This window comes from Furipterus horrens, unplaced genomic scaffold (genome assembly GCF_987537825.1).
Source record: "Furipterus horrens unplaced genomic scaffold, mFurHor1.1.pri manual_scaffold_11, whole genome shotgun sequence".
Lineage (NCBI taxonomy): Eukaryota > Metazoa > Chordata > Mammalia > Chiroptera > Furipteridae > Furipterus > Furipterus horrens.
In genome coordinates, this window is record NW_028327181.1 from 1,663,946 (window position 1) to 1,683,176 (window position 19,231).

Below are 19,231 nucleotides of genomic sequence, written 5' to 3' on the forward strand. Positions count from 1 at the left end.
ATCCCGTGAGGGAAGGTAGCACTCAGGGTCTAGTCAGTCACCTGAACAAGTCGCTCCCACGGGAGAAAGGTATCAAAGTAAAAAGAGAACTCAAAGAGCTGGTGCGGCGCGTGGCCCACGGCGGGGCGCCTCGGCCGGGGCTGGCGGGGGCTGCGCGGCTGTGGCTCTGACTGTGTTGAGGTGCCTGAGGCTGCAGCCCCCAGAGGCAGACCCAACGGGTCGCCCTGCCCAGAGCTGGTCTGTCCCTCCAGGTCAGCAGCAGCACCCAGAGGCTCGTGCGCGTGCACTGCGGAGCCCATCAGCCGGTCAGGAGTCCACTCGCCAGCAGGGCGGCGCGAGGCGCAGGTGGGAGATGTCTGCTCCAGGGCCCGCAGGAGTGTCCCAGGCGGAGGACCGGGGCGGGCAGGTGGGCACCCAGAGGGCAGAACAAGGCCTGGGGGCCCGCTGTCCAACAGGAGAGACCCCAGACAAGGGTCGCCAGGCCAGGCGGGGACGGAGCTCACGGAGGATTCTGCACACTTGAGGTCACCGCTGGGGTGGAGCGACACTCCCCACACCCACCACCACAGCCAGAGGGGTGCAGAAGGAAGACAGGGCTCCGGGCGGGGCAGGAGGCCCTTCCTCCTGCAGGGTCCTGCCCACGCCCTCTCCTGACGAGGCTGAGCATCACTGCAAAGGAGAAAAGCTCTGTCTCCCCGCGGGCCCAGACGCAGACATTTGTGACGGGCCCAGGCCGGTCCTCCCAACACCCCACTTTACAAATGAGGAAACGCAGCCAACCAGGGTCACTTGTACAATCAATGACGATGGGGATGCAAACACAGGGACAGACCTGCGTCCCTGCCCCAGGCGAGAAAAGACAATGACCAAGTACAGACTGGCCACAGACACCTGGGAGCGTCTCGTTCCGCTGCAGAGACACGCAATTGAGGAAAGGGGACACGGTCCACGCTTACCCAGGATGCAAAGTGTTCCCAGTTTTTGCTGAAGACGCGTAGCGGGCAGGGTTCAACCACAGAACAGACCCGAGAGGAGGTTTGTGCCAAGAGACTTACCGCAGGGGCTGGCGAGGCTGGTTCAAAACCCGGAGGGCGAGCTGGAGACTCCAGTCCACAGAACATCTTCTTCCCCTGAAACTCTAGTTCGGTTCCTAAGACCTTTCAGCCGCTGAGACCAGGCCCGCCGGGTCATCCAGGTCGGTGTCCTTTACTGAGAGTCAGCGGGCCGTGCCTGGGAACCGCACCCACAGCGGGGCTCACGCGGCGCCTGGGTTAGCGCAGAGGCACCGGGACCGCCGCCTGGCCGCGCGGACGCGCCGCACTCAGCACGAGGGGTAGCTGCTACGTTCGGAGAAGCAATTTTCCAAAGCGTGTGATCAGCCCTTAAAAACATCAATCACCGGCACCACCCCTTCTGGAAATGTACCTGAGACAATCATCTAAAAGACGAAAATTCAAGTATTACTTAGAACAGCAAAATATTTAGACATCACCTCCCTGGCCTCACAAGGGAAATTAAGTAAAGTAAGCAGCATTCATCGGCAGAACCAGTGAGCAGCTCGTGAAAGGCTTATGGAAAGTGGGCGATGATCTCTGCACACGCCTGGGATATGATATTAAGCCCCCAAAAGGAGAGGACGTACTAAATTCGGAGAACAGAGCACAGACTGCAACCAGCAACAGCATAAGCAGGGTCCTTTCCACTCCGTCTCCCATTTTTCGACAATGACCTCGCGTTCCTTTCTGAAGGACACAAAGCAAAATAAAGAAAAATTGTTCTGGGCAAACCGAGAAGCACGAAGAGAGTGAGGTGTCACTCCAGCAATCAGGTGGCCTTTGTCCCATGACAGACCCCACGCCTTTCATATGCAAAGGGGGCCAAAGACGCTTCTTATCTTTAAGACAGAGGAGAGGGCTGATGGTGGGAAAGTCGCACTTCCCTCCCCCCAGCAGACACCCCCACAGATACGACGTTTCCAGACCCTGGGGAGGCCAACGTTAATAAACTGCCACCAGAGAAAATACAGTTCCACAAGCCCCCCCCCACCCCCGCCCCCCGATTCAGCTCAATTTCATGGCGCACGGCTGTCTTCTCTGTTCCTGTCACTGAGGGACCAGAGAAAATAAATAGAAGACTATCATTGTTAAGATGTTTTAAAAACGAAACAAAACATTTTTCTTACAGTTTCAATGGCTTATTTAGCATCACTGACACCTGCTTTGGTTGAAAATGCTTAATTATACTGTTTCCATTTAAGGTAAACTCCCTTTCTCTCCAAGAACCTTTAGCAAGGAAACAGTGGGGAAATGTCCCCAGCAGTGACTGTCGCCCGTCCCTAGGATGCACTTAGAGTAGGAATCTAGTGAGGTCGTCCCAGCAGGGATCCTGGAACTGCCACCCAGGAGCCTCTGAGGACCTGCGGGCCATGACGGGGGGACCAAAGCAGCCCCCCAACCCTATCGTCCTCAAGTTCACTGAGCAGGCGGTCACCTGCCTTCCTGCCCCGCACGAAACACAGAGCACTTACAGCCGCGGCACCTTGCCAGCCCCCTTCTCCCCACAGTCGGCCAAGGGGGGGCCTCACTGAACCCCACGACACGGTCCTCTGCGGACCCCTGGGCTGCCGGCCACCAACAGGCAAAAGGAAAAGCAACAGAAGCCCACCTACCACCTCGGAGAAGAAACTTTATAGAAGCGCCTTCGGGGGGGCGTGACCTCAGGCCGATACCGCTCCCTGAAATGCGGCTCAGCAACTCCTGGTTCTTAGCATGACCTCTCAGCAGGAAAGGTCCCCACGATCTGAGCTGCTGACCAGCGCGTCCGAGCTTCGTGACAATACGGGATGTAGCCCCGGAGACGGAGAAGCTGGCCGGCCGCAGCCCCCACTCAGTCTGCTTTCTCCCAGCTCAGAGGCATCTGAGAGCCGGCTGGGGAGGCCGGGGACCCGCTCTGACCCCCAGACCGTCTTCGTCCGGCACGCTCAATCAGTAACAGGGCATGGCTTACAAAGATCGGCATGTCCACGTGTCCGAAACTCAGCTCTCCTTACAGGACAGATTCTGCCTGGACACACGGGGACCGAAGGTGCCACAGAGAGCCCCTCCCCAGCCCTGGCGCCGGCGGGGCGGGGTCCCCTTCTGGACCCTGTTTGAGAAGTCAGTTAGGGAGGGCTGGCTCTGTCCCGGGCACTGCGCCCCAGAGGGACGGCTCATCTGGACCCCCCAGCAGCCCTTGGAGCAGGTATCACTCCCCTCTCCACGTCACAGACGGGGACCTGAGAAGCAGGGACTGAATCACCTGCCTGTGTCACACAGCTACGCAAGGAGCCCGGGCCGGATGCCAAAGACTGTCATTCCCACGACGGCGGCACCTCCCTCCCTGCAGGACTTGGGCAAACCCCGGCACCAGCCCCAGGTCGGCGTGGAGTTCAAATCCCCGTCCCAGCAGCACGCGACGCACCCCTGCGTCAGCGGCTCGCCACTGTGCCCACGGGGGCGGCAGCACACGGACCCCGAGGCCACTGTGCCGGCCTCTGCCCTGCTCTCTGCTCCTCAGCAAACCGCGGCCCGGCTGCGGGGGGTCTGCCCAGTCGCTACTGCCTTTGAAACAGGTCCAAGTGGCCCCAAGGGTTTCTGGGGAGAAAAGCAATGGGAGCCTCCAAATTGTCCTTAATGATTCACTTCCATTTGCCTAATTATGTGTTTTGGGTTAAGATGCTCAGCTTCAGAGGGAAAAATCTTTAAAACATGCTGCATGGGATTCAAGCCTTTAGGGTGAATTTCTGCAGAGGGAAGAAACGCATGAGAACATTTACAGTCGGGGCTGCTTTTCCTCCTTTCCTTCGTGTCCCCCCCTTGGGGGCCAGCAAGGAAATCCCACTTTACAGACGTTCAGAGTCTGTCCCCGATGCAACTCACACGTCTGATCAGAGGGGGAGGGGCCCCCAAGGACCCCAGCTCTGCCTCCACAACCCAGGCTGCGCTGGCTGCAGAAGCCCCTTTTTCCTGGGCCCAGGGGTTCTTCCCAGATCACCCTGGGGGGCTTCCACCCCAGCCCAGCAGTGCATGGGGCGCGGGGTCTCAGATGCCGGCACGTGCAGCAGGCGGCCCAGCCAGGGAGACACGCGCAGGTGTGACACGCGTGTGCGGCTCCCAGGAGCAGCTCCCCGCTCACCTGCGTCTGGAGGAACCCCGCTGACATCTAAGCCCCTTATGGGCTCGTCGCGATTTTCATCCTTCCTCTTTCCTGTGTGCGTCCCGGAGGAACCGGGTTTATTCCTAACGGGACTTTTCCATCGTTTCTTTCCTCACGGTAATGTGTTGGTCGCTCATTAGCCATGCGGGGATGCTCCTGGTTACAGAGCCGGGTACTAATCACATCCATTCGGGCAATCCTGACAGGCCACTTACTCTGGGCCAGACCCTCGTAAGCACGTCACCTAAATCACCTCGTTTTCTCTGCAGTGGGCCTGTCGGGGAGGCAGGACGTTTTCCCCCGTCTTAAAGCTGAAAGGATGAGGCACAAGAGGATTAAGAAACTTGTTCAAGGTCACGCAGCTCACCAGCGGTGACACCAGACATACTTCTCTCCTGTGAGAAAGTCTCCACTGTGTGCTTAGTGTCAGATGCCAAAGCACGGCCACCCCAGCGAGAGCCTGTGATTAATACTTAAAATACACGTCTGGTCTCTGGCTCAGAGCTTCTGAGGCCTTGCGCCCCTCCTGCAAAGGGCACCCAGCTGTCGGAAGAGCCGCGCCCAGCTACAGGCTGCGACGGGTCCCAGTCACCGAGGGCGGAGCCACACGGAGCTGTTGAGCCAGTCCCTGCGGAAAGCAGGACCGGATGGACATTGTCCACGGAACCAGATAAAACCGAATAAAATGTCCTTTCAGAAGGCACAGAGGTTTCTTCTCAGGCAGAAGGGGAAAGCCGGCGGGGCAGGTCGCCCTTCACGTGGGGTTGAAGGCCCGGAGCCGGAGTGGAGGCCTCGCTGCAGGCAGGTGGTGGTCAATGAAGGCTTTGAAACCATACGGAACGTCCCCAGGAAGCTGGGAGCCACGAGGGTCGGGGACACGGGGAGGCACCCGAGCAAAGGCGCGTTTTGCAGCTCTGTCCAAGGCCCATGCCGGATCGGAGGTGGCTTTCGTGGTTTCCGTGGCCAATTTGGCCAATGACATAAAATCACAATAAAAAATGCATCCCCAAAAGGTAAATAAACATGTCAAAATAATGACGTGAAACAGAATGATTTAGGAGCATCTGGAGCTCCTCATGAACAAATACGCACATTAAAGACCAAAGCAAGAGGCTTCCCGGCGCCAACTTCGCAAGTTTCCCTTCGGTTTCATCACCTGCCCGTCAGAAACCTGCCGTAAAGCCTCCGGTGTCCAACCCCGGCGCTGGCAGCTCTTCGAGGAGAAAGCCTCTGACCTCCTCCTACGCCGGCTCCGCCTGGTGAGGGACTACAGGCGCCGGACCCCACGGGAGACGTAAGATCCACAGTCCGTGAGACGGGGCGTGTGGGAACCGGAGCGGCACTGGGAGTCTCGGAGAGAAACGCCACCGTCTGTTAGCGTTTCCTCTTCGCAGAGCCTGGCCACGCCTGCAATCGGCACAGCAGTGACTAAGGCTGAGCGTCCCAGGGCCGTGGGCGGTAACCGGGAGGCTTTCACTGGGGACGTGGGGAGGCCACCAGAGTCCCGCCCACATGTCTCTGCCTCGGACAGTGTCGCTCAGGTGCCCTTCTCTCCTCTCTCTGAGGCAACGCTGGTGCTGAGAAGGGCGTCCTGGGCTGAGAATGATCTGGCATGTATTTGCAGAGAGCCTACTAAGTGCCAGGCACTGTTCTAGAGTCATTTTCTGAGCTCTGATCCTAGGCTCCCGTCATGGCTCTGTGAGCCTCGCTGTCCCCGCATGTAAGGGGAGCTGTCCTCTTCACAGGGGTAGTATGACGATTAAGAGGGACCTGGCACACAGTAGGTGATCAATCGGTGTTGCGTTTAATAGGCTCTGCTCCCAGTAAGATAACCCCCACACACATTGGCACGTCTCCCAGACTCCAAGTGTTCCCGTCCTGGCCCATCCCCCACGGATACCTTACATGCTAGGGCTTTATTCTTTGGGGGCGTCTCTCTGTAGATTCCGCATATGAGCGGAAACACTGGATACCTGTCTCTCCCCATCCAACTTACTTCACTGAGCCCAACGCCCTCCGGGTCCGCCCCTGTTGTCACAAAGGGCAGCATTTCCTTCTCGTTTACTGCTGAGTGATAGTCCACAGCAGGAACAGGCAGAGAGATGTTTTCTTTTTCTTACCTGGAATAAGAATCCTTAAGAGTCACAGAAGATGCCGCTCGGTTCAGGACTCACGAATCCACACAGTGACGCACGACACCAGGACCTCCTTCTGTTAACGCCGTTTGCTGCTTAATCTTTGTGTCCCAAAAAACGCCGTGAGTCGGTCAAGTTAGTCAAAATGGTGGTCCCCCCCCCTCAGTGGGTCACATTTTCTGGGTGACCACACTAGGCTCCGGATTGTCAACCACGGTCAATATCTGACTTTGACCTGGATGTCACCTCGAGCTGGGTCACAATGATGCTGGCCAGTCTTTGTCTGTAGAGAAATTTGGTTTCGTTTTAGGAGCCTTCCTAGCGATGGAGAACTGGAAGCCCCTTCCGTGGGTTCCACTGAGCCCCCCTCTTCCTCCGTTCCATACTCGGACACGAACGAGCTGTGTATGGTGGGTGCTGGCGTCTCAAGGGGCAGCTTGCTTCTGAAGGTCGGGTCCCACCAGCCAGGCAGAGACCCTCAGGGACAGCCCTGTCCCGAGCCCTCCAGCCTCACACGGTGTCCATGCAAATATTATCCCACTTTCACTGCCTGTGGTCCTGCGTTATCTGTTCCGAATACTTTCTAATTCAGTTATTTCTCTGATCTCTCCTCTCTGCCACGGCAACACCAGTCTTTATCGGCTGGTTTTCATCTGTGCCCCTCACCCTTCCTCACCACGAATGTTCATTAAAATATTTCAAATGAAGACCTCGGCAGCCTCGCCAGCTGAGCGTGGCGGCTCTGCCCTACGACACACTCCGAACGCTTATCACGGGCGTCCAGGCAGTTTGTACGTTGTATTCTATTAGAAACTCTGTTGCCTCAGGTTGTCACAATTCAGCGATGACAGCGTTCCATGGGAGCGTTTGTTAGGGATACGGTCACATGTTCCCTTTGTCGGCCAGCAAACACGTCCAGGAGCCTGTATTTCACACCTCGTTTGATATCACAGTTCCACAGGAAAAATACAAAAAGCTGCGATTGTTTATTCCAATTAGGGACTGGGCTTTCCCAGGACATGGGATGCGAGGAGTGTGCTCCCTCCACCCCGGGCAGGGGCTGGGGGGGGCAGGAACGGGTGGAGATGGGGGAAGTGCCGGAATGCCAGCAGCTAGCAGTCCTGCCGCTGTGCAGGCAACGGGGACTCTTCTAAGGAGCACACAGAGCTGCTCCCACAAAACCAGAAGCGATCACTGCAGCCTTGCTTCCCCCGAATTCAGAACATCCCCACCAGGCGGGCCGATGTTCCCACGAGGTTCCTCTCCTATGCAGAGGCCACGCGGCTGCCACACACACACCCCCACCCCGCCCGCGATTTCTGAGGGCGGGACTCTGAGTGTGCGTGCGGACGCCCCCAGCACAGCAGGAGCTGGGGGGGACCGGCCGGCCACGCCCTGTGCTGCTCCCCGGGCACCCCTGCCCTGAGGACCCTCCTCCACCCTGAAAGCCCATGTCGTCCACGCGGGTCCGTCCACCCAGCCCCCACTCCCAAGGCCGGCTACAGAGGTTGGTTCTGGGGGGCCCCTGAGCCGCGTGACACCAAACAAACGCAGCGACAGGCTCTGCGCCGGACCTGATGGGGGGGCACTGGCAGGCGCTGGGGGCCAGTCTGCCTGCCAGAGGTGATGCCAACCCAGGGGACAGACAAGAGACGGGCAGCTAAGGAGGCCACTTGAGCGCCTGGGTCCTGACACCCCTGAGCTCCTCCGTGTCCACGAGGGCTCTCGGTCCCCTTTTCGCTTGGACGTCACTAGCACAGACCTAACGGTGTCCGTGGACAAAGCCTGCCGGTGTGGGCCCCGGCCGCCGGAGGAGGTCGCCCAGTGGGGACAGGATCACACACGTCCCAGCACAGAGCAGAGACCGAGGCTCCACCCGTGACAGAGCCGCCTCTGAGTGCGGCTGAGCAGTGTCCCCCCTTCCTTCCCTGACCGCAGCCCATCCCCCACCACAAAGCCTGCAAGTCATGACAGACGGTCACTATCCCAGTGCCCCCCGTTCTGACGGGCAAAGGCGTGGAACCCCTGTTTCCTGATGAGATCCAAGGACAGACTTCCAGGGGCAGCGCTGGGAAGGTCTTCCCGGGGAAGGAGGCAGGTGAGCAGAGGCCCCTCCCTTCCAGCCTGTCATGGCTGGACCTGCTGCAGCCCCTCTGCCGCCCTGAGGGAAGAGGCCGGAGCATGACAGCCAGAGAGCTGGGCACAACGGAGTGGAAAGACAGAGCCCACCGGGCGCCTCGCCAACCGCACAACCCCCGCCACGCCATTCCCCGCCAGGCGAAACGGTCAGCCCCTGGTGGCAGCCCCTGGTGGCAGCCCCTCCGGCGGGCGTCCCAGCCCTGGCAGCGGGAAGCACTGAGGCCCTGCCCCTCCGGCAGCCCAGCTCAGCGTGTGTGTGGGAGTGCGTGCTGGTGGCAGACACGGACCCCCGGCCGCCCTTGACCGGCGCTCCCCGCAGGAGGCTCCCGGCCTCTTCACCGCGCCCCTTCTTCCCCGGGAAAGCGGCCGCCTACAGCAGGCAGAGGGGCGTCCGTCCGTCTGGGGCCGCCGCTGCCCCGGCAGAGACAGCACTCAGCACGGACGCGCTGGGAAGGGCCGGCTCTCCCCAGCCCTCACCCAGCTCCTGTCCTCCAACCATCTGTCCGTTCACTCCTGCCCCGTGGCGGACACCGTGGGGCTCACAGGTGTAACCACCAGCCCAGAAAGGTGACGATCGGTCAAAGGGGTGCAGAGACCGCAGGGCTGAGAGATCTCTGAGCGCGGGGCACCCCCTCCCTCTGCCCCCCAGGCCAGCTCAGCCCATAAAGCCCGGCTGGTGTCTGAGCCGGAGAAGGCAAGTGCCGGCCACCAACGCCAAGTTCGCCCAGCACAACATTCTGAAGCCGTGGCCGATACCCAGGGGTCACACCAGCAAAACGCCCGCTTCCCGCACTAAGGACAGTGACCCAGCAGCTGCAGCCGACCTCGGCGAGCTCATCCGGAGGGACCTTCCCCTCGCCTCTTGTCATGTTTAGTTCCCCCGTTTCCTTCTTCAGCTCTTCACTGCAAACAATTACAATAATATCACATTCTAACACAGGCCTAGCAGACCCAGCCCGGCGACGAGCGGGAGCCCAGGCCCCTCGTGAGACGGCCCAGCTGACAGGCCCCTGCAGGACGGAGCGTGTAAATGAGAGCCTGGCGAGGCGGCCGCCCTGGGACAGAGCCGCCGCCGCGGGGGGACAGCCGAGCCCGTGGGCTCCGGAGAGCACGTCTGTCCCGGCGGAGGCCTCCCGGTGCTGCTCACGCCGCCCCCTGCAGCCGCCCCCTGCGGCCGCCCCCTGCCCCCGCCCCGGCGCCGGAGGCCCTCGGCGTGTACCTGCTGTGCGGGTCCAGGGGCCGGCCCACGCAGGTGAGGGTGGCCGTGGCCTGGATGCCGTCATTATCTACTTCCTCCTGGACCGCCCAGTGGTCTTCGCTGCTCACCCGCACCGCCACGATCTTCACCCCGGCCGCCGCCTTGATCCTGCGGGCGGGAAAGACACAGAACCGCTTTAGTTCGAAACGGGGAGTGAGCACGTGTCCCTGGAGCAGGGTCCCCTCTCCTCCGGGAGACGTCGGGAACGCTGGCTGTAAGTGGCTTTCCTTTGAAAGCTAAGTGCCCTGTTATTTCCCCGAGTGCCGGAAGCAGGAGCCCAGTGCGGAGCCACGTGCGTTCATTTTCTGTCCTCCGTGCGTGCGGAAGCAGGTCGCCTCCCACTGCAGGGGCTGTGACGGGAACGGAAGACGTGCCTGGGAGGCAGTTGATGGAGTCGGCGAGGCCTGTTCTGCACCTGGAGGTGGGCCAAGGACCCCAGAAGGTAGAAAGAGGCATGGGGGGGGGTAGGCGTGGGAGCCCAGGAGGTGGCCCCGGCCAGAGGGGACAGGGTGGAGGCAGGGGCCAGCTGCATGGGCCACACCATGAGAGGGAGCAGCGGGAACACCACGCTGTCCTCAGGAGGAAGGCAAGCCCAGCGCCCAGGCAGGATAACCTGGCAGAGCCCAGCTAACCAAAGAAGCACGCAAGGCCACGCACACATGGCTGGCGGGAACACGGCCTCAGGGACAACCGGCAGTCACTCAAATGTAAAACCAGAACTACCTCCTGACTCAGGAATCCCACCCTGAGATACAGACCCCAAAGCACTGAACACAGGAACTCACATATTTGAGCATGTATGCTCACAGCAACCCAAGTGCCTATTATCGGATAAACAGATAAAGAAAATGCGCTCCATCCCTCTGGGGAAATATTACACAGCCAGGAAAAGGAACAAAGCTCCGGCACCTGCTACCACGTGGATGAACCATGAGAACATGATGCTGAGTGAGATGCCAGACACCAAGGCCACATGGCGTGTGAATCCACTGGTGGGAAAGGCCCAGAAGGAGCAGACGCAGAGACGGAACGCAGACAGACTGGTGGCTGCCCGGAGCCGAGGAAGGGCGGAGGGGAACAGAGGGAAATTGATTCAGCAGCAGGGACGGGGGCCCCTTCTGGGGGTGTTTGGTGGTGCGTGTACAACCTTGTGAATGTACTCAATGCCACTGAGTTATTCGTTTGGAAACGGCTTGTTTTATGTTATATGAATTTTACCTCAATTTTAGAAAAAGAAAGAACAGGGGAAGAAAAATCAAGGTGAATGGCCCTTCCCAGGAATGGCTGAACCTAAGAAAAAGGACTTAGCAAAGTCAAAGCATCTTTAAGAGGCAAAGGAGACGAGCCTCCGGCCCCGGGGAGAGCCCAGACCCCGGCTGGCTGTCCGGGAGTCCTGGGGCCCCTGCCTTCGGTAAGGCCCAGGGGTGAGGGTAGGGAACTCAAACCCTCGCTGCCGCCTTAAATCCACGCCTCTGCTGCTTCCTGCCCTTCCTGTAGGTGTGCACACAGCCACGAAGACCCTCCCCTGCCTGCGGGCACGAGGGGCACTTCCCGGAAACCCCAGCCGCTGTGGCGTTTCCCTCCGGAGACGCCCTGCCCCGGTCTTCCTTCCTGCTGAATTCTGCGATGACGCTCGCTCCTTCTCAGAGCTGCCTTCCTCACCACCACCACGTTCCAGGGCTCCAGTTATGCGAACCACGGAGAGGGGCGCCCTCTTTGCCCCTGAGCTCAGCCATCCCATCCTGCTGTCAAACGGGGCCACTGGAGAAGGTTCCAGAACTCGCGTCTCGCTGGGCAGAGCCCTCCCGCCCCGGGGACCGCGTGGCCTCGCTGCCATCCGCACCTGCCGCTTGAGCTGCCTGTCACAGCCCCTCCCGCACACACAGCTGCTCACAGACGGCCTTCCTGAGGCAGCCGAGGTCAGGGCTGTCACTCTCGTCCCCGAGGACAGACGGTGACCTGCCCACCCCATCCGCGGGTGGCCAGCTGGAGGTCACGGAGCCGGTCAGCGCAGAGCCAGGAATAGGAACCAAACCCACGCCCCTCCCCCGCCCACGCAGCCTCCTCACGGGCCACACTCACATCACCCACTGCCTGGTAAACGGCTCCAGGGTCACGTCTCGTGGCTAAGGTCCTGCGTGTTCAGCTCCCCCCCAAGCCCTCTCTCCCCTCCCGTCTTGGAGGTGCCCACACGACGTGCCGGAGCGAGGCACAGGCCCCCTTGTCCTCAGGGACCTCGTCACGCAGAGTCTGTGAATGGGCTTGTGACTCAGTGCGCGCCGGCTCCCGCTCCATCTCCTCGGGCTCTTCCTTTCCTTTCCCTACGGAGGGTATCGCAGCAGGCGGATGCTCCCCGGGAGTTTGGGGAAGCAGGTGTCCACCGGGAGGGACAGCGAAGCACGGAACAGCAGGGACAGAGCCTGAGCTCCTGAGCAGCCAGGAGGTCGCCCACCACGCTCACCGCTGCCCCTGCACGTGCTGATCCTAGAGACCCAGGGGTCCCGGGGAGGGCGGGAGACACACTCGGGACAGTGACCATTGACCCGCAGAGGTCAACGTTCTTCAGATCTCGGCCACCAGCACGGTCACACAGCGCCTCGGGCTGTGTCCCTGCGTCACCTGAGTGAAGCCGCCGCACGTAGACAGAGGCAGGGACAGACCGAGGCAGCCTCGCAGGGTGTCCCTCACATGGGATTACGGGTGCCCAGGCACCCCGAAGGCCTGCCTGCATGCTGTGGAGCCCCGAGAGCCCAGAAGAGCACCCTCCTGTCCGGACCAGGTGACACCCCAGCTGCTGCAGGTGAGCGACGAGGAAGCGCTCTGGACGCCAGGCAGCCCACAGCAGCGGGGGACGAGACAGGGCACAGACCCACAGCCGCCCCGCCGCGCCCCCCCCCGCCCCCCCAGTGCCAGCACTTCGCTGGGCCCAGGAAAAGCCGCCAGGTGAGTGCACCTGAGTCTTTGCGTCTTATGCTCGGACCCCCACCGTGGAGCTGAACGTCACCTCTCCGCAGGGACTTGGGTTCGCTGGTTGCTGACGGGCTGGCTGTGTGGTGAAGGCCTCGTGCCGCACAGAGGACTCCGCCCTCCGCCCTGGGGACCTGACCTCTACGGCCCTGTGGGGAGCTCGCTGATGAGAGCGTGTGTTCACCTGGGAGCCGTGGGCCACACGGTACCCCTGGCCCTCTGCGGGGACAGGACACCGAGGTCAGCCAAGGGAGCGGGCAGCTCTGTCCGCGCGGCCACGCCCAGCAGAACTGCTCCTGAGCTCCGGCCAAACCGTCCCCGTTTCGGACCGCATTTGTCAGAGCAGTTCTGGCCCGGCAGCAGCCGTGCCTGCATATTCATTGTGCGTCTCGGAGGAGTATTTTTAGGCGCGGTGATATTCTCGACGCCTGTTATTTAGAAACCCTGGCATCTAAAACGCTGTGAAAATGACTAATGGCCCCAGCGCTGGGGTGCGCTTCAGTGACCTGGGGGCTGGTCAGGGAAAAGGCTCTGACCACAAGGTGGCAGTGGCCTCAACCGGCTGGTCTCGGTGGAGACTGGACAGCGTGCAGGCTGGGTTAGTCCCTCGCCGCGGAAGACCCCCTGGAATGAAAGGGCCGGGGACCACCACCCAGCGGGGGCAGGGGAGGGAGCCCTGGGGGGGAGAAGGGCCCGGGCCTTCAGTGTCCAGCAGCGGTCACTCGGCAGCCCAGGGGCTGCCCCGGGCCAGAGCGCTCCCGCCTGCAGCTGCGCCTGGGCCCTGAGAGCCAGGCTGCCCGTCACCGCGGCCAGCAGACCCTAGGCACAGGCGTGCCGGCAGGCGAAGAGGGCAAGCGCTGGGAAGCCAGACAGACACCCATTTAGGGGGGAATTAGAACCACGAGGTGCGTAAAGATTCAGCTTCGGCACTGGTGGGCTTCTGAGCTGGCAGAGACCGATCTGCGGTGAAGAGCAAAGGGGCCCATATTTAGGGACCACGTTTGGTTCACTTATGTAAGAGCCCCTTTCTGATATTCGCGCACACAGAAAACTTATGTTCCCATAGGGTCTTCGTTTTACAAATTTATTTGTGACATGAATTCCTGATGTTTGGAGGTACAGAGAGAGGGGTCCACGGGCCGGCAACCGGGATAAATAAGGAACACGCGCTGAGGAGCTGGTGACCAGCACGTGACGCCCGCTTGCAGGTGGCCCTGGATGAGGGCTCTGGGGGCGCCCCTGTCCCCGCAGGTGCGGCCAGGAGAACTGCAGATGCTGTAGCGTGCGTCTCCCAGCGGGCGCCGGCTCCATGGTAAGGCAACCGGGAGACACGCGTGCGTCTCCCGCGGGGCTCCTGGAGGCGGGCGACATCAGGCTCTGCCGAGAGCTGGCTTCAGGCCATGACTGAGACTCGCAGGGATCACAGGGCAGAGGAGTTGGAGAGGAGCCCACATGCTGGACCTGCCGAGGTGACCACAGGTGGGGGTCCCCTGCTGCCCAGGTGGCGGAAAAGCTGGGCCTCGGGGACAGACCGCTTGATCCCTGAATTCCAAAGAGAACAGGGGCCATGGGAACAGGCAACCCTGCTGGAATTTCAGCTCCAAGAACAGGAGGACTTCCTCTTTGAAGGGAGAACCTGCTGGAAGCACCGTGTGCCTTGTCCTGGGGGCTGCCTCCCCTCTTGTCCCATCTTTCACCTGAGAAGGTCCTGTCACTAAGCAGCCAGTATGGCTCCTTCGATGGGCCAGCCATTTAACGTTTTCACAAACAAAAGAATTGTCTTCCTTGTCCCTGGGTTCCCAGCACAGCAGGGGCCTGATTTCCTCATTTTGCGTGTTTGTTTTGATGACACCTAGTTGGCAGCAGAGTTGACTTGCAAAGTCGGGGGGGCCCCTTGGAGCCCAGAAAACCACAGGTGAGAATGAGCTGTGAGGCTGTTCCTGCTGTAATTCTAGAAACTTCCTTTCCACTCGGGCCAGCGCAGCTCTGAGCACGGACGTGCCGGCAGGCTGACCTCTGCGGGAAGCCCCGTGCGGCCTGTGAAGCTGGTCCGTCCCCAACCTGCCGAGCCGAGCCCCAGTGAGGCTGCCGTTCCATGTTCCCCAGCCAAACGGTGGCTTCCACGCGGTCACGTCTTCCTGTCCGGGCACAGGGACACTGGTCAGCCGCAATCACAACGCCCTCCGTGGGCAAACTAACGGTTCCTTCACCCCAGAACCTCCTGTTCGGGCTCCCTGCCTCACGCTGGATTCGTGGTCTAGGGCTGTGGTGACAAATGACCACAAAGCGGGGGCTTCAAACAGCAGCAGGTCACCCTCTCCCAGTTCTGGGGACAGAGACCAAAGCCAGGTGTCGGCGGGGGGTGGGGCGGGTTCCTTCTGGCGGCTCTGAGGGAGCGCCTGTCCCGTGTCCCTCTCCTGGCTCCTGGTGCTGCCACAGGCCCTCAGCTTGTAGGCGCCACTGTCCAGTACCTGCCTCCGCCATCTGCTGGTCCCCTCCTCGAGGACGCCAGTCACTGGATTCAGGGCCCACCCACCCCAGCAGGGCCGGTCGCATCTCAACCGACCCCATCCGCGAAGACTCTGTTTCCGAGTCAGGCCCCACTCTCCAGCTTGGGGTGGGCGTGAGTGGGGGAGGGGCGGGCACCACCCTCGTCTGCAACCAGAAGAGCAACGCTGAGGCGAGGGAGCAGCCGAGGCTTTGCTCCACGGGAGCCCCGGGGACCTGAGCGGAAAGCCCAGAGCAAGTCCTGACCACGTGTCTAGCGCTGCTCCACAGCCCACGGGGCAGACAAACTCGAGGGCAGTCCACAAGGACCCCAACTCCTGGGGATCGCACTTGGTTGAACCCCTTCTCCGTGCGTGCAGCTGGGACCCGTGACAGGCGTGGGACCAACAGAACGTGGTAGCAGTGACGGAATGTCACCCCACGGGCGCAGAGCCTTCGATAGGGCTCCCCCTGGGAAGCACGCTCCCTCTCGAGCCCGTCTCTCCCTGGCGTCTCCAAGGCGTGAACCAGGGGGACCGTGTGGCAGGGACCGAGGGTGGCCTGCGGGGCCCTGCGTCCCGGGACAGCCCGAGTGCGTCTGGAAGCAGCTCCTGCACCCACGAGGGCCCGGGACGGGGGCGGAGCCTCACCGCCACAGCACCCGGAGCCCGCGAGGCCGCAGCAGAGACCCCGGCCGCGCCGAGCCGGAACCCCTGACCCAGAGAAACTGCGGGAACAAGTGGGTGATGCTGCCCGTAAGCGGGTGCTCCTGTCGGGCCCACACCACACACCGGGGGGCCAGCACGGAAGCATCTCGGGTGTCCCCTGACGTCCTTTCCCTGCGCTAGTGGTTCCCAAGCGTAAGGCGTAGGCTGAGGTCGGGTGCAACCGAAGATCAATTTAAAGGCCACAGTCATTCGAGAATCAGCTCCCAGGGACACGGGAGGCGATGTTACTTGTGCGCGGGTCTCACTGAAGCGGGTCTCCCACTTTCTCTGGACCCCAGTCCCGTCACCATGGGAACGTGAAGCCGAGTGGGGGCAAGTCAGACTTTCCAAGCGGGCGTCCCCGGGTGCGAGGCTCGCTCCCCGCCGAAGGCCACAAGAAGCCCGCGCTCACCGGCCCCAGGGCACCCAGACTGCCACGTCCGCGTTCCCGAGTCCCGTCTCATTCCTTTGTGCGGCTGAGTCTCTTTCAGCATCAAAAGCAAAGAGGTGTTCCTCTCGCCCCTGACCAGCTATAATTAACTCCAGAAACATTTGTCCTTTAGCCAAGAAACGGTCTCTTTATAGTCACCGAGGAGTTATTCCAGGACAGACTGGCAGCGGGTCGGGGAGCTAATAATAAGAACGGGCACAGGCCCCGCCGCAGGCCTGTGAGGGGCTGCTGCATATTTACGTATGTAAATGATCCCGTGCACTGTGACCACCGGGAGACACTGCGCCCCAGCCGGAGTGGCTCACAGAAAGCAACCAGGAGCTGCTTATTCTTGCGCGCGCACCCCCACGGGGGCGGCTCTTGTCTTCGGTAGCTGAGCTCGAATATTACAGCGCGGGGTGTGCTCTCTGGTTGCAGTCCGATATCTGACACAGTTTCCATAATGGCAAAATTTCCATACAGATGGCAAATAAATAAAACCTCTCTGCCACTCGGTCCGCCGTTCCGACGGTCAGCAAATCCTATTAGGGGCTTTATTAACCCGCCCGGTGATGGAAACGTTCTAGCTGATCTTACGGGTTTCTGCCGCACCCCGCGGCCCCGCTGCAGAAGGAAATTTAGCTCTCGGCACCTTTCCGCACCGTGAACCTACCAGACTTGAGTTTCTCTCTGTACGCAGCGTGGGGAATATCCACCCCCCTCTGGCATCGTTTGCACCACAGTGGGCTCTCTTTTCTCTCTGTGTCTTCTCATGGCGCCTAATTGCAATGAGATGACAAGCACCAACCAAGAAGTATAAGTTCACCAACACGCAGGATGGCAGGCAGGCGACGAGGCCCCAGGGCACGTGAGGAGGGAACGGAAACCGGGGCAGTGTGGGGACAGGTGTCTGCAATAGAGGACGCGTTCAGGGGAGTTGGCTGAAACCCCAGAGACACCCCAAAGGAGGTCTTCCACGCGCCTCCCTATTTCAGGTTAAACCCTGGCAAGAAACACCTCGCACTCCAGAGACTGGCTGGTCACAGATTAAAACCAGCCACTCCTGCATCTGAGCGAGAACAGACAGGTGCTTGTGAGCGAGCTGAGTGAGTCTGAACCCGACGGAAGGCTGCAGAATCTCCTGGGCCCCCGGAGAAGGTGAGCGGAAAAGTCACCTTTCATCCAAGAAGGGGGAGCCCCCAGGGGAGGGCGTCAGGAATAAGGCCGCAGCGATGCCCTTTCCTCCCCATCAGCAAAGTTCTCTGTACCCAGCGTCCAGGGCGAGAGCCTCGCAGACCAGCCGTGTGCCCCGCGGTGGCTCCAGTAAGTCAATCCATTCCCAAAACCAGAGTCTGTGCGCTTGGGAGTCGCGAACTGTAACAGAGACGGGGTAGGCAACGGGAGTCCTGAGGGGACGGGGTCGGGACGGGGTCGGGACGGTGAGAAACGCTGGAATCCAGCCAAGGGCTTCAGGAGCCTGTGGTCCCCCCACGGCGGAGCCTGAGCTCGTTTGCTAGGGCTGCCGTGACCAAGCGTCACAGGCGGGGGCCTCAACAGCAGACGCGCACCCCTCACGGCTCTGGCGGCGGCGGCGGCCATCGAGATTGGGGCGGCAAACGCGCTGGTTTCTCCTGAGACCTCCCGGCCTGCCGGTGGCCACCGTGGCGCTGGGCGCTAACGTGCGTCTCCTCCAGGTGCGCCAGTGACCTCCCCGCCTCTTCTTGTAGGGACACCGTGACGGTGGGTAGAGCCCCCGCTGCTGCTGCTCCTCTTTGAAAGGCCCCATTTCTAAACGCACTCAGAGCCTGAAGGCTGGGGCTGGGGGTGCGAGTCCCACGTAGGGATTTTGGAGGACACACGTCAGCCCGTGACAAGCGCCAACCTGCAAGCCCAGCGCTGCACCCAGGGCATGCGGCTGCCTTCGCCCCCCGCCGTCCGGCCACACGCCGGGCACAGCCCTCGGCACCGGGGCTCACGCGCCAGCCCGCACGGAGCCGACATTCCAGACAAACCAGCGGACGAGTAAGTAGCTGCTTGTATTTCAGGCCGTGATGAGTGGCAGGAAGAACAGGCGGGACCATGGAAGTGTGGTTGGTGCGGGGGACCCCTTAGGGGGTCGGGAGACCTCTCTGAAGGGGACGTTCCAGGGCAGAGGTGAAAGGCCAGGAGGAGCCCTGTCACCGCGGGGAGCATGCCAGGCAGGGAGACCAGAGGACATGCCCGGGTGGCAGTGAACCCAGTAGCTTCAGGACCCGGGAGGAGGCTGTGCCGTGGAGGCAGCGTGGGGGACACGAGGTGAGGGCCAGGCTTGGCGTCCCCATGTTGTACCCTGGCCCTTGCGTCACAGTCAAGTTCACAGCAAATGTGTGACAGCAAAGGGACCTTTTTCCTTTCAGCCATCTCTCCACTTCCAACCCAATCAGAATTTCAGACACTGCGTCTAAAGTATGGCCCCAGCCACAACCCCAGCCCATGCAAAACAAGCATCTTTAGTTCAGCTCAGTCCCTCAGGAAAAACATCTCCAAAGGCCGATGCGGGGGCCCCACGCCAAGGACAGCAGAAGGCTCCCCCGGCCATGCGCGATGGGGCGCCTGTCCTGAGACAGGTGCTGATGGCCCGCTGAGGGGGAAAGCACCCGTGGATTCATTCCGTAGCAGGTGCAACCCTGTTGACGTAGCTGAAGAAGAATCATGGCCTGGGACCCGGAGGGACGTGCAAAGCTTTCTCACTCTGGGTTTCAAATTTAATTCCATGCCAGAGAGACTTCACAAGCTCCGGCGGGCTGCCAGTCCTAGCCGGGGCCGCAGACCCTGCCAAATCAGCCACACCGCCTGCAGGGGCTCAGGATCAAAGACCAACACGCATGCAGTCCTTCTAATGAGCCAGCGGAACCACGGAGACCAGACGTGTGAA

General features: G+C 61.0%; 1 protein-coding gene across 1 annotated transcript in view; it reads right to left on the minus strand.

Annotated features, from left to right (window-relative positions):
• The window catches only part of TMEM132B (transmembrane protein 132B), a 140,037-nt gene that overhangs the window by 41,204 nt on the left and 79,602 nt on the right, over positions 1-19,231 (minus strand). The window contains exon 3 of the mRNA XM_090291239.1: positions 9,688-9,834. Coding sequence (XP_090147365.1) covers positions 9,688-9,834 — 147 coding nt within the window. The remainder of the gene's footprint in view (positions 1-9,687; positions 9,835-19,231) is intronic.